The sequence below is a fragment of the Pan troglodytes genome, chromosome 13, assembly GCF_028858775.2.
Source record: "Pan troglodytes isolate AG18354 chromosome 13, NHGRI_mPanTro3-v2.0_pri, whole genome shotgun sequence".
In the NCBI taxonomy this organism is placed as follows: Eukaryota; Metazoa; Chordata; class Mammalia; order Primates; family Hominidae; genus Pan; species Pan troglodytes.
In genome coordinates, this window is record NC_072411.2 from 107,463,603 (window position 1) to 107,475,837 (window position 12,235).

General features: G+C 39.0%; 1 protein-coding gene across 11 annotated transcripts in view; it reads left to right on the forward strand.

Moving 5' to 3' along the window:
- The window catches only part of PARD3B (par-3 family cell polarity regulator beta), a 1,071,110-nt gene that overhangs the window by 688,951 nt on the left and 369,924 nt on the right, over nucleotides 1-12,235 (forward strand). For all 11 annotated transcript variants that reach the window (XM_009444083.4, XM_009444085.4, XM_009444084.5 and 8 more), the window contains one exon: nucleotides 773-817. In XM_009444083.4, the coding sequence (XP_009442358.4) occupies nucleotides 773-817 (45 nt within the window). The remainder of the gene's footprint in view (nucleotides 1-772; nucleotides 818-12,235) is intronic.

The following is a 12,235-nucleotide window of genomic DNA, read 5'->3' on the forward strand; positions in this document are numbered from 1 at the left end:
AACTACATATATGAGGAGATTTTTCTGAAGATAGTATTGCTCTTTCCTCTCTGGTTCTCTGCTCTGCAACCTCTGTCTGCTTTGGCTTCCTGGGATGCCCAGAACCGTGCCCTCAAGCTGGGGCCATCACTGTTCTGCTTGGGTGTTGGCTTTCCCGCACGGCTGCCTGGAGGCTTTCTTCAGAGAATAAGCTGGGGCAATTGTAAAGTTCACGTCATTTGTTTTCCATCTCTTGGGATCACTGCATTTTGTTGCCTAATGTCTAATCTGTTGAATGCCATTGTTTCTTGTTTTGTCTAGTTTTTAAAATTGTTTCAAGGGGAATTACAAATCTGTTCCCTTTTACTCTATTTTGACTAGATAACAGAAGTCTAATTCTTAAGTATTTACTATACACACAGACACACGTATTGCTCTTATGCTGAAAGAATTTTATTATATTGTATACATCCCTGGGTCTAGGAATTTGGTTTCTCCTCTTGTAAACGTGGAAGAAACAACCCAGTTAAAATAACTGAAAGTATTGAAAATTATGAGAAAATGAAGTTATGTTCATAAAAGATCTAATAAACATATATTTATTCATAGCTGTCTTCAAGATATCTACCAATAAAAGTGAGGTATCCCAGGGTAGGCTGGGAGAAAAAAATGTTTCTCAAATCTCTGCCAGTAAAAGATTTAACTTATTATGAATCTGCCTTAATTTACTGTTTAAAAATTGTCTGATTTACAAGCCGGTCTGATCCTTGTCTCTTTTATTTCTTCTCCTTAGTGCCAGATGAAAGCAAGGTTCACTCATTGGCTGGACAAAAATCGGGTAAGAAATTCCTTGTAACTGACTATATTCCCCTTCCTGGAAATCACTGGCTGTGTTTTAGTAGCAGTTGGAACCTGTTTCTATCCACTAGTCACTGAAAGGCTTTCTAATTAATACATGAGATGTCTCTGACTTCCACAAAGATGACTTATTGCTTGGCTGTGTGTATAGTGGCATAATGTATGCTGACTCAGAATGTTGGGGAGGAAAGAATAAAGATTTCCAAAAATATATATAAAACCAAAAATCTTAAATCTGTACTCTAGCTAAACACTTAAAAAAATTGCAAGAAAACCCAAGAAAGTTCAAGATTCTTTCCCATGATGACTTTCATATTTAAGTGGCAGGACAGAGAATTCCAGAATAAGAAAGATATGATCATTTTTTTCTCCTCAAAAAAGAATAGGATTTTTTTCTTTTTTTTTTCTGCCTGTCATCAAAATGGATTGTTCCAGAGATGTATGCATTATTTTTATTTAGAGACATGAATGAACTCCCTAGATATTCTCTAGGAAGTCCACAAAAACTTCTAAGGATCTCTTAGGTCTTTATCATGTGTGAGTTACCTTCACTCCTAAAATCCAAGCTGTTTTTTCATTGCCAAGTCGACTGCCTTCTATTCCTTTTTCCTTCCTCCATCATCATTTATTCACATTAGTTGAAAACATTTAAAGCTACTAAGCTAGCAAATAGTGGAGTAATCCCTTTCCTCTAGGGGCACATTATTTTGGAGGAGAAAATGTCCATTTTGCTCATAGCATTGCCCTTCTAAACAACAGAAGGATTATGATTTGCTGACATCCCTCCATTGGTGAAACAAAGAAGTCTTTCCCATCACCAGTGTCTCCCGTGTTTGTGTGCCAATTATGTTTTCAGCAGTAAGTGGCCTTGATGCCTCATTACCTCCATCATGTTCCAGGGCAAGATTATGATTTTTTTCCTCTCTTCTTTCTCCAGATTCTCTTGTGATAACAGCAGGGAAGGGCTGGTTCACAACTCTTAGATTTTTTTTTCTTGCTTTTCCTAATAAAAAGCCTAAGAGGTTAGATCACTGTGAAAGAGATTTCTATGGGAGTGATAAATTGCCACATGCTGCTTGTTCCCAACATCCTCTTCCATTAAATTCTCTACTACTGGACATTTTTTTAGGAGCTTCAGAAGGAAGTTCTCAGGACCAGGGAACCCCAAGGATAATCTATAGTATCTTCATCTTAAATACATTCTGCTGCTTATAGTTCTCTTACACATATTGTTATAATACCTGAAGATGAAAAGCCTTTTCTTTGTACTGGGATAGGCTTCAAGGCAAAAAGTTGAAGTCCTTTTCTGGAATTTTTATCAATTTGGTTTTTGAAAATGAGCAAATAATAAATTTTCTGGCTTTTTCCAGGAAATCAAATCTTATTCTAACCTTGATTTCCAAGCACACTACTATTAGGTGGCAATTAAAAGTCTGTCACTCTTTTTAGATGAGAATTTTGTCATCTTTGTATATTGCCATAACATTTTATGTAAATTTCAATGATCTGTCTTTGCATAGTGTGATATAAAATATTAATAAAGAATTATGCTAAGTGCAAAATTTGAAATAATAATCTTCCAAAAAAGTTTTAGTCAAAAATGGCAGAATTTTAAAGCTGTCACACAGGTTCATTGCAAATTCCATACAGCAGCTTCACTTTAGCTGATAGAAATAGTTCCAGCAGTCTTTATGTCACATGAACCACACCGTTTAAATACTTCTGATGTTTTAAAGAATATTTCTGTTACTAATTAGTACTGTTATTCCAACATGCACTATTTTTATATTTTTAAGTGCTATTATAACGTTATCACTACTTCACGTTTTTCATTGGGCATCTGTAGAAATGCTGAAAAATAACCAGACACTTGATAACTTTGGAGCAAAAGTGGCCTGCAATGAAGAGGGCTAAACAATCACCAAAAGCCGTATACTGTAGAGTCACATTAAATGAGAGCATCTTGTAAAACACTACAAACGGTTCTGAGAAAGCACAGAGCAGCATTAGAGGAAAATACTCAAATAAGGTTCAAAATTTATGTACTCTAAGAACATACCCTTCCCCATTTTTTGTTTTTTGTTTTTTGTTTTTGTTTTTGAGACAGAATCTCTCTCTGTCACCCAGGCTGGAGTGCAATGCCATGATCACAGCTCACTGCAGCCTCAACTTCCCTGGCTCAGGTGATCCTTCTACCTCAGCCTCCCGGATAGCTGGGACTACATGTGCATGCCACCGTGCCCAGCTAACTTTTATTTTTATTTATTTTATTTTTTTGTAGAAATGGGATTTTGCCTTGTTGCCCAGGTTAGCGTCAAACTCTTCTGGGCTCAAGCAATCCACCTGCCTTAGCTTCCTAAAGTGCTGGGATTACAGGTATGAACCACAGAGCCTGGCCACTCCCCCAATTTTTTACATTTCTTTCTTTTGGAAAATTAGTCTTGAATTATAATGATCCTCAGGAACTCACCCCTCACATAAAACATAGCTCCCCTCTGTGCGTTGCATTTACGTGAAGGGATATCTCATTGGGATTTGGTGGTGGTGGTGGCGGCAGCAGCAGCAGCAGCAGCAGAGGGTTAAGGGTTCTCTTGATTCTAACAACCTCTTTCAGTTACAAAATCATTTTTTAAATTCATCTAAATTCACCTGTGGTCTCAGTCGGCTACAGGTCATCTGTGACCACTAAGCAAGTTACCAGGTTGTATTTTAACTTATAAATCTCTACTTGTCTCACCATTTTTTTTTTTTTTTTTTTTTTTTTTTGAGACGGAGTGGCTCTGTCCGCCAGGCTGGAGTGCAGTGGCGCGATCTAGGCTCACTGCAAGCTCCGCCTCCCGGGTTCACGCCATTCTCCTGCCTCAGCCTCCCGAGTAGCTGGGACTACAGGCGCCCGCTACCGCGCCCGGCTACTTTTTTGTATTTTCAGTAGAAACAAGGTTTCACCATGTTAGCCAGGATGGTTTCGATCTCCTGACCTCGTGATCCGCCCGCCTCGGCCGCCCAAAGTGCTGGGATTACAGGCGTGAGCCACCCCGCCCGGCCTGTCTCACCATTCTTAAAAGGAATCAGTTAACTTCTTTTTGTTGCGATATTGTCCCCTTTTCCAAATTCTTTCTTCAGAATATTTAGGTTAAAATAAGATTTTTTTTTTTTTTTTTTTTTTTTTTTTTGAGACAGATTCTCCCTCTGTCGCCCAGGCTGGAGTGTAGTGGCACGATCTCTGCTCACTGCAATCTCTGCCTCCCAGATTCAAGCAATTCTCCTGCCTCAGCCTCCTGAGTAGCTGGGATTACAGGCACGTGTGTGGCGCCCGGGTAATTTTTTTTTTTTTTTTTTTTTTTTTATGCTGAGAGTCTCTCGCTCTTTCTCTTTAACTATAGAAATGTGAGCAGCTTTTATACTATCCGAGACCAACAGGAAGTTAAACAAATTAAATTGTATATACTGACCTAAATCTATCATCCAGCCTCTTATTCAAGATGGCATTCAACATTTTAATAAATTCATCTGAGTTAAAATTTCTTGAGTCAGCTACTTAGTCTGTAAAGAGCTATTTCGTGCCAAGTTCCATCTGTTGGTCTGGCTTGGGTACCTCCCAAATTTGTGACAATATTTTTGGTACCCTTTTCTTGGCTTAATTTTTAAATGGTTGATCCTTCGGAGCTCAGATCCAATCAAAGGCCCAGGTAAAATAAATCTTTATAATATTTTTGACCCAAAAATGTAGTGTTCCCCTCACCCCTTCTGGAATTAATCCAGTACTCTTGAGATTTCTCTAACCCCTATTTCAGGGGCTTCCCCAAAAGGGCATTGTATCTCATTACCTTGGCAAGGAAGATAGCAGGATGATTCTCCTGTTTCTGAGTTGGTAGAATCCTCCTCCAAATATGAGAGATATTTAAGTCTATGGTATGGTAAGACCTGCCCAGAGAAGTTAGAAATAAAATACCCTTTGTTTGGTTCCTTGAAGAAAAATCACAAGTTTCATAGAGCCTTGAAAAACCAAAAACGTCTTTAACCTGTTTCCTTGTTTCACTAATTGAACTCTGACAAAATTCAAATTCTAGCAATGCCTGGAGAAAAAAAAAAACCAGAAAAATGTATTTTTTAACAATAAAACCATTTTTAAATGATTTAAATATTCTGAGGGAACATTAGGATCCAGAGAAAATGACATCAAATTGAGCACAGCTTTTTTTTTATTGTTATGCTTTAATTTTGCTTAAACTCAGGGTCTTAAAGTGTGTCTTTAAGAAGGAATTCTTTCTTATTTTCTTTCTGTCTACTAAAATGACACCTCAACCAATAGTTTATTGCTCCTTTACGTTCAGACAGAAAGGGCTTATAAATTTTACTTTTTTTAGTGTCTTCTTTTTTTTTTGTTTTGATTTACTGCTTGGAACTGTTTTAATATGTATTGACTGTCTGCAGAGATCTTTGCTGACCCAGCTCTTTAAGATGATGCAGTACTGAAGAAGGCCGATGAGTTCTTCTTTATGAGCTCTGACATATTAATTAGCAAAATGGACTAAAAAGCTTGGCTATTTCTCTTTTAATTTCTTATATTCTCAAACACCTGTCCATATAGCTGTAAAACAGGCAAGTCTGTGAAAGTAATGGTTGGCAGCAAGTCCAGACCTTTTCTGAGACAACTTTATCAATTAATGAGCAAGTACTCATTAACAATCTAGGGAGCTATTTCTATGTGAGGCCACTAAGTATGTTTGGTATCCTAACACAGTTTGATGAAAAAACTGAAGCTCGGGTAATTTAAATACTTGATCTCAGCTGGGCATGGTGGCTCACACCTGTAATCCCAGCACTTTGGGAGGCCAAGGCAGGCAGATCATTTGAGATCAGGAGTTTGAGACCAGCCTGGACAACATAGTGAAACCCCGTCTCTACTAAAAATACAAAAATTAGCTGGGCATGGTGGCCCATGCCTGTAATCCCAGCCACTTGGAAGCCTGAGGCAAGAGAATCGCTTGAACCCACGAGGTGGAGGTTGCAGTGAGCCAAGATCACACCACTGTGCCCCAGCCTGGGCAACAGAGCAAGACTCCATCTCAAAAACATAAAAAATAAAAAAATAAAAAACTTGACCTCTCAGCTGGTAACTAGTTTGGGGTAAGGATATGAACCCCAGCACTGTATGGTGGAGCTTATGCTTTGGGGCAATTTATATTTCACTAGCACATGCCTTATGAAAGACACAGCCCCTACATGACACACACACATATCAAGCTATCTGATACATCTTTACTTGCGTTGTGTAACCTCAGCCAGCTGAACTAGGAACACAATAGCTATAATTTATCTACCAAACTACTGTAGGTCCTTGAGTATGAGAGGGACATCTAATCTGATCGTTCTTGCCTTTGTTTCCTTACATGTATGTGTGCATGTGTACATGTATAGGAGTGCGTGGGCCAAGTTGAGAGCTGTATGAGAGAGAAGATGTGCATGTGACATGTATAAATTATAGCAAAGGCACACGTGCAGGTGTTGTGTATCCTTATAACAAAGGCCAAGAGTTTAGTATGCAAGTTACTACTTCAGCAGGCCTTACATTTTGTTCTAAATGCAATGTGTATAAACCTCAAATCTAGAGTGTTCAAATGTGACCTAAGAAATTTCTAGATCCTTGCAAAAGAACAGAGCTTTTAAAACCATAGGGTGATTGGATAGTCACTTTAATTCAAGAGCAATGAGTTATTAAATGACATTTCATAAATTGTGTTGAGTCTTATTCCATACTTTTATAGAATATTAAAATTTGAATGTGCATTTACATTTTGGAACACCAGTTATGGCCATTTAAAAAATATTTGCATCTTCTAATTGGATTGCAAATTTTCATGAATTTTTATGGTTATTATTGATGAGGAGCTAAAATTTTCAAGTTAGTGGTTAGTGTACTTGAACTCTTTCTTTCCTCATCGACTCATTAAGATATGACAGCATGGTTCTCTATTTGGACAAACATCTTTATTGGATGCTTTCTAAGCTTTTGTCATTTGTTATGTTGGATAAATACAGCTTTAGGCACAAGAAATATATACATTTCTCACATGCTGCAGCCTTGGTTTATATTTCCATGGGATTCAGGAAGTTGTCATAAAGAAGTTAGCAATATGTCTAGCGTTCTTCCTTTACAAAGTTGATTGTGAAGCAACTCTAGTATTTCCACATTTGCAAAAAAAATTACTGAATAATGTGGTCTGTAAAATTCAATGAATTAAACTGAATTAGAAACAAATATATCAGTCTTTTCCATAAAATTCTTTACTCCTCAAATATGGAGCAGGTGTATGCATCTCTAAAATTCATGAGTAAATAAAGAGACAACATATGTTTCCAAATCAAGTTTCAAAATAAATTATTTTAGTTCCACTCATGTTTATTAAATGCCCACTCTACACAGATATTGTGTTAAGTGCTAGAGATACAAAGTAAAATAAGACAAGTTCTCAGCCTTATAAAATGTTTATAATATGGTAGAGGAGAAAAAATACAAATGCCTAATTCAGTATTTGTTTGACACCCTCATGCTAAAGAGTTCAATGCAAAAACCTCACAGAGGAAATATTGCTTAATTCCATTTGGAATTGGGGATGGCTGTCACGTTTCAGAAAGGATATGCTTCCATAGCAGGATCTGAAAGCAAAATAGAAACTGGCGATATAGAAAAGGTCAATGAGCCAACACATTTCAGGCTTCTGGAAAGTTCTGAGAACATGAAACATCATGGTATATTTAAGAAATTTTAAGCAGTTCAGTGTGGCAGCAGTACAAAGAGAAAGTGACAAGATACCAAGTTAAGCCAAGCAGGCAGAGATTAGACCATACAGACTCACACCAAATGAAAAAGTGCCATTTTATCCTGTAGGCTCAGATAATCTAAACAGATTAAATAAGAGGTCACTTTTATATTCTAGTAATATCAATCTTTTGGTTGTAGGAACCTGAAGGGACCGCCCCCCCCCCCACCAAAAAAAAAAAAAAAAAAAAGGAGAGACTAATAGTCCATATAAAAGATGATGTTGGCATAATTGTCAGTGATTAGCAATGGAAGGGGAAAGAAAAGTAAGAAATATTTAGGCAAGAAAGCTTTGAGTATTTTTTTTAAGTTAAACTCAATAGGTAAGTAAAAAAGGGTATCCAACTTGATTTTCATTGTACTTGTCAGCTATTGCTGCAACTATGCTGCATAATAAAACCAATAGTAAACATTTATTTCTTGATCACATATCTCCAGGTATACTGGAATTTGCTGGTATCTTCAGTGTTTGGGTTTAGCTCCAACTTACAGGTTAGGACCAGCTTTTCTGCAGGTGTTGACCAGCAATTTCCTGCGGCATTTACTTCTTGATAACAAGAGTGAGAAGATAGAGACAGGGTAGATAGACACTTAAGAGTGAAATGTATTAACACAAAGGCTCTGGCCGCCCCCCTACAAAGGAGGCCATGGAGCCGATGGAACTGATGGAGGAAATGCTGGGACTGTGGGTCAGTGCTGACACACCCATGGCCATACGTTTGGTCTTCTTGGCCTTGGCTGGGCTGGTGGATGGGAAGCCAGTATGGATCACCTTGTGGATGTATGCAAAGAGACCAAACTTGGCGGGCACTGGAAGTACCTGGGGAAGCAGGAGAGACTCACACTGCTGTCATGGCCCCCCCAGCCTGGAGCCTCCCCTGCCTCCTCTGCCTCTTCAGAGCCCAGCAGAAAGACAGAGAGAGAAGCCTCCTTGGGGTTCCATTACCCACACTGCAAGGTGGAAATCTTTCAGATGGTTAGATGATGAAGGTAGTAGAAGGCAAGGATGATTGGGAGTAGAAGGAAGAGTGACAGGCTAGCATGAGCTGTGCAGCAGCAAGATTCCATATGAGCAAAGTGCAGAAAGTGAGAAAAAAGGACCAAGTTGGATCTCCTCCTAACCCTGACCTGCATGATATGGGTGTGAGAAGCTTCAATTGAGAAAGCTGCTGAGAAAGTAGAATTCATAGTGGAGAACTGCATTTCAATTAAGAAAACAAAAACAAAAACACCACAGAGGTGGTTTGAAAGAAGAGGTTGGGTTGAAAATGAACAGTATTTTGTCAACCATGGAAGGATAGTTGGACTCAAGAAGGCAAGGTAGAAGAGTCTAGGATAGAGGGGAGAAGTAGGACAGCAAGTCACATTGGAAGACACACAGAGTGGTATCATTAGTTGTAGAGAAATTAAAAAAAAAAAAAAAAAAAAGCTGAGATGCTCTGATTCTAGTGACCAAGGGAGATTATAAGCTACCTACTTGCAAGACGTTTCATTTTAAACATCTTTGGAAAATCTAGTCTGCCAGTATTCACCAAATGGCTGTCTAGCCATTCTAGCAATGTTTTAAATCTTAAGTTTTTTCAGCTAAATCGTAGCCGACACCTCATATTGGAAGTACACATTAAATACTCAACCTGGAAAATCTGAAGGTGAGCTCTTACATAATGGACCTCCCAGTCTATGTTGAATAATGTATGTCAAGCTGAAATTTTATTTCGAAAATCTGATAAAGTTATAATATTGCCAGCTAATGTTGAGAAATATTTTAGGATGTATTGGTTTTCATAATATTGCTATTACTTCATGTAAGATGAAGGGTGTTTAGGTGTACGAGTTTCAAACATGAATTGAATACTGTTTATTGGAGGTAAGAGGAAGCCTTAAAAGACATATATTTCAAGAATACTATTGCCTCCTTACAAAGCACTCTTTTGTTCCTACATTGAGGCTCCAGTAATGTGCTGAATTTCAGTGGTTTTTTTTTTGTTTTTGTTTTTTTTTGAGATGGAGTCTCGCTCTGTCGCCCAGACTGGAGTGCAGTGGCGCCATCTCGGCTCACTGCAGGCTCCGCCCCCCGGGGTTCACGCCATTCTCCTGCCTCAGCCTCCCGAGTAGCTGGGACTACAGGCGCCCGCCACCTCGCCCGGCTAATTTTTTGTATTTTTAGTAGAGACGGGGTTTCACCGTGTTGGTCAGGATGGTCTCGATCTCCCGACCTCGTGATCCGCCCGCCTCGGCCTCCCAAAGTGCTGAGATTACAGGCGTGAGCTACCGTGCCCGGCTGAAGTTCAGTATTATTAACCAGTTATACGAATGCTTCCATCACCTTGTCATGACCTGCCCTTCCAGCCTTGTCTTTTGCCTCCATCACCCTCCATCTACAGGTTCCCAACTCCCAGCTAGTCACAGTTACTCTCTGACCATATTTTGCCCTTTTATGCCTCGGAGCCCCAGTTGAACTCTTGAAGACGCACCTCCCAGGGAAACCTTCCCCTGCTTTCTCAGGCAGGCTCTCTCTTGGTGCCCAGGATTGTTTAACTTCAGGTGTCTCTAGGTTCTATTCTTTCACACTTTCTTGCCTCAACTCACACTTCTGCTCCAGAGCCAGTCAGTTCCTCTAAGAGATAGGGAGAAAAACAGTTTTTTTCTATTCTCACACATACAACACAGAATACTAAGCACAGCACAGAATGCTTCAATTCTGGTCACCAAAATGTGTATGGTTTTTCCCCGCACACACTGACCAGTTCTCCAGTGGACAGCAACTCGGTGTCCTATAATTCAATTCAATTCTGACACTATCTACCTGGCGATAGAGTCAGAATCCACAGATTAAGCTCTTAGTTCCACAAGCCTGTCCCATTCAGAAGCCAGTCCCACGTCCTAAGTTGTCACTTGGGCCTCTGACCAACCAGCTGTAATTCACAGTTCCCATGACCCTCCTCAGGTTCAATTAATATTCTAGAGTAGCTCACAGAACTCAGGCAAATGACTTACTTAGGCTTACTCATTTATTGTAAAGAACATTGCAAAGGATACAAATGAAGGGCTGGATGGAAGAGATGAATAGAGCAAGGTTGTGGGAAGGTTCTAGGAGCTTCCATGCACTCTCTCCAGGCATCTCCGTGTGTTCAGCAATCTAGGAGCTTTCCAAACCCTGTCCTCTTGGGCTATTATGGAGGCTTCCTTAAGTAGGTAGGATTGATTACATTATTGGCCATTGGTTAGCAACTCAACTTTCAGCCCTTTTTCTCTCTCTCGGGCTTAGAGGGTGGGACTGAAAGTTCCAACCCTCTAGTCATTTGGTTGATTCCCTTGGCAGGCAGACCCAAATCCTGAGGCTATTCAAGAGCTTTTGTTCATCAGTCATCTTATTAACGTTCAAAGATACTTCACTTTGGAGATTCCAAGGGTTTTAGGAGCTGAGTGTCAGGAAATGAGAGGAAAACCAAATATATATTTTATATTACATATCACAGCCTCAGAGATCCCTCTCAGGATGTTTTTTCTTTAAAAAATCTCCTTTGATCAATAGTCATGGCTCCCTTATATTATTAATATTCCCCCAATCCAGCTTTTTTTCATACAGGAAGGAAAACTCTTATCTATTGCATAGAGGGGGGCAACCAATGATAAACTCATTTAGTAAGCTAGTATTTATTGAACATGTACCGTATACCAGGCTCTTTGCCAGCTGCTACAAATACAAAGTGGTATGGAATATGGATTCTGCCCCTAAGGTTCTCACAGTTTAGTAGCAACAATAGGAATGCAAACAGTGACAATACCATGTGCTTATGTATAAATGCAAATGCATAGAAAAAGTAACAGTGGTTATCTTTATTGAACAGGAAGATTATGGTTGCGGGTCAAAGGGACCTTCTGCTTTATCTGTAGTATTTGAGTTTTACATTCAGACTATATTTAATGTACTATTTAGGTAACAAATAATTTATGGATTAAAAAATAACATTTTTAAACATAAACCATCACGTACAAAACCTAGTAATAGAAATATTGTACAAATGGAAGGCTCTAGCATGGGGACTGGCAAAGATTATGGGCAGAAGAACCACAGGAAAAGGGAGCTTCTAGTTTCTGGGAAGGAGATGAAAGGCTGAATCCCGGAGTCATACTGGAAACCTATTTGGGAACCTGTTTGCAGCACAGAAGTATTTTGGAAGAAAAGAGAATGGAGAAAGGCTTAACCATGAGACCTGTCATTTATGGGTTGCTGGAAAAGAAAAAAGCCATAAGGAAAAACATAATTAGGGAATATTAAACCCCCTTGTCAATTTTTAGTATCCTAGAGGGCAAAAACTTAGTCCTAGTAATTTATTTAATAAGGTACCCATGCAATGCCATGTACAAAAAGTCCTTTTTTAGAGGCCCATGATGCCCAACTGTATCCAATAAAAACAGACTTATAATTAGGGGGTTAATGAAGAATGTGTGAAATGAAAGAGAAAACTTAAAGGAACCTAGATTACTTCTCCTTGCTAAAATAAGCAATGCAGAATCATTCCCACTCGACTGATAATTAGAAACCGCATACCCCTACAAAACAGCTTACAA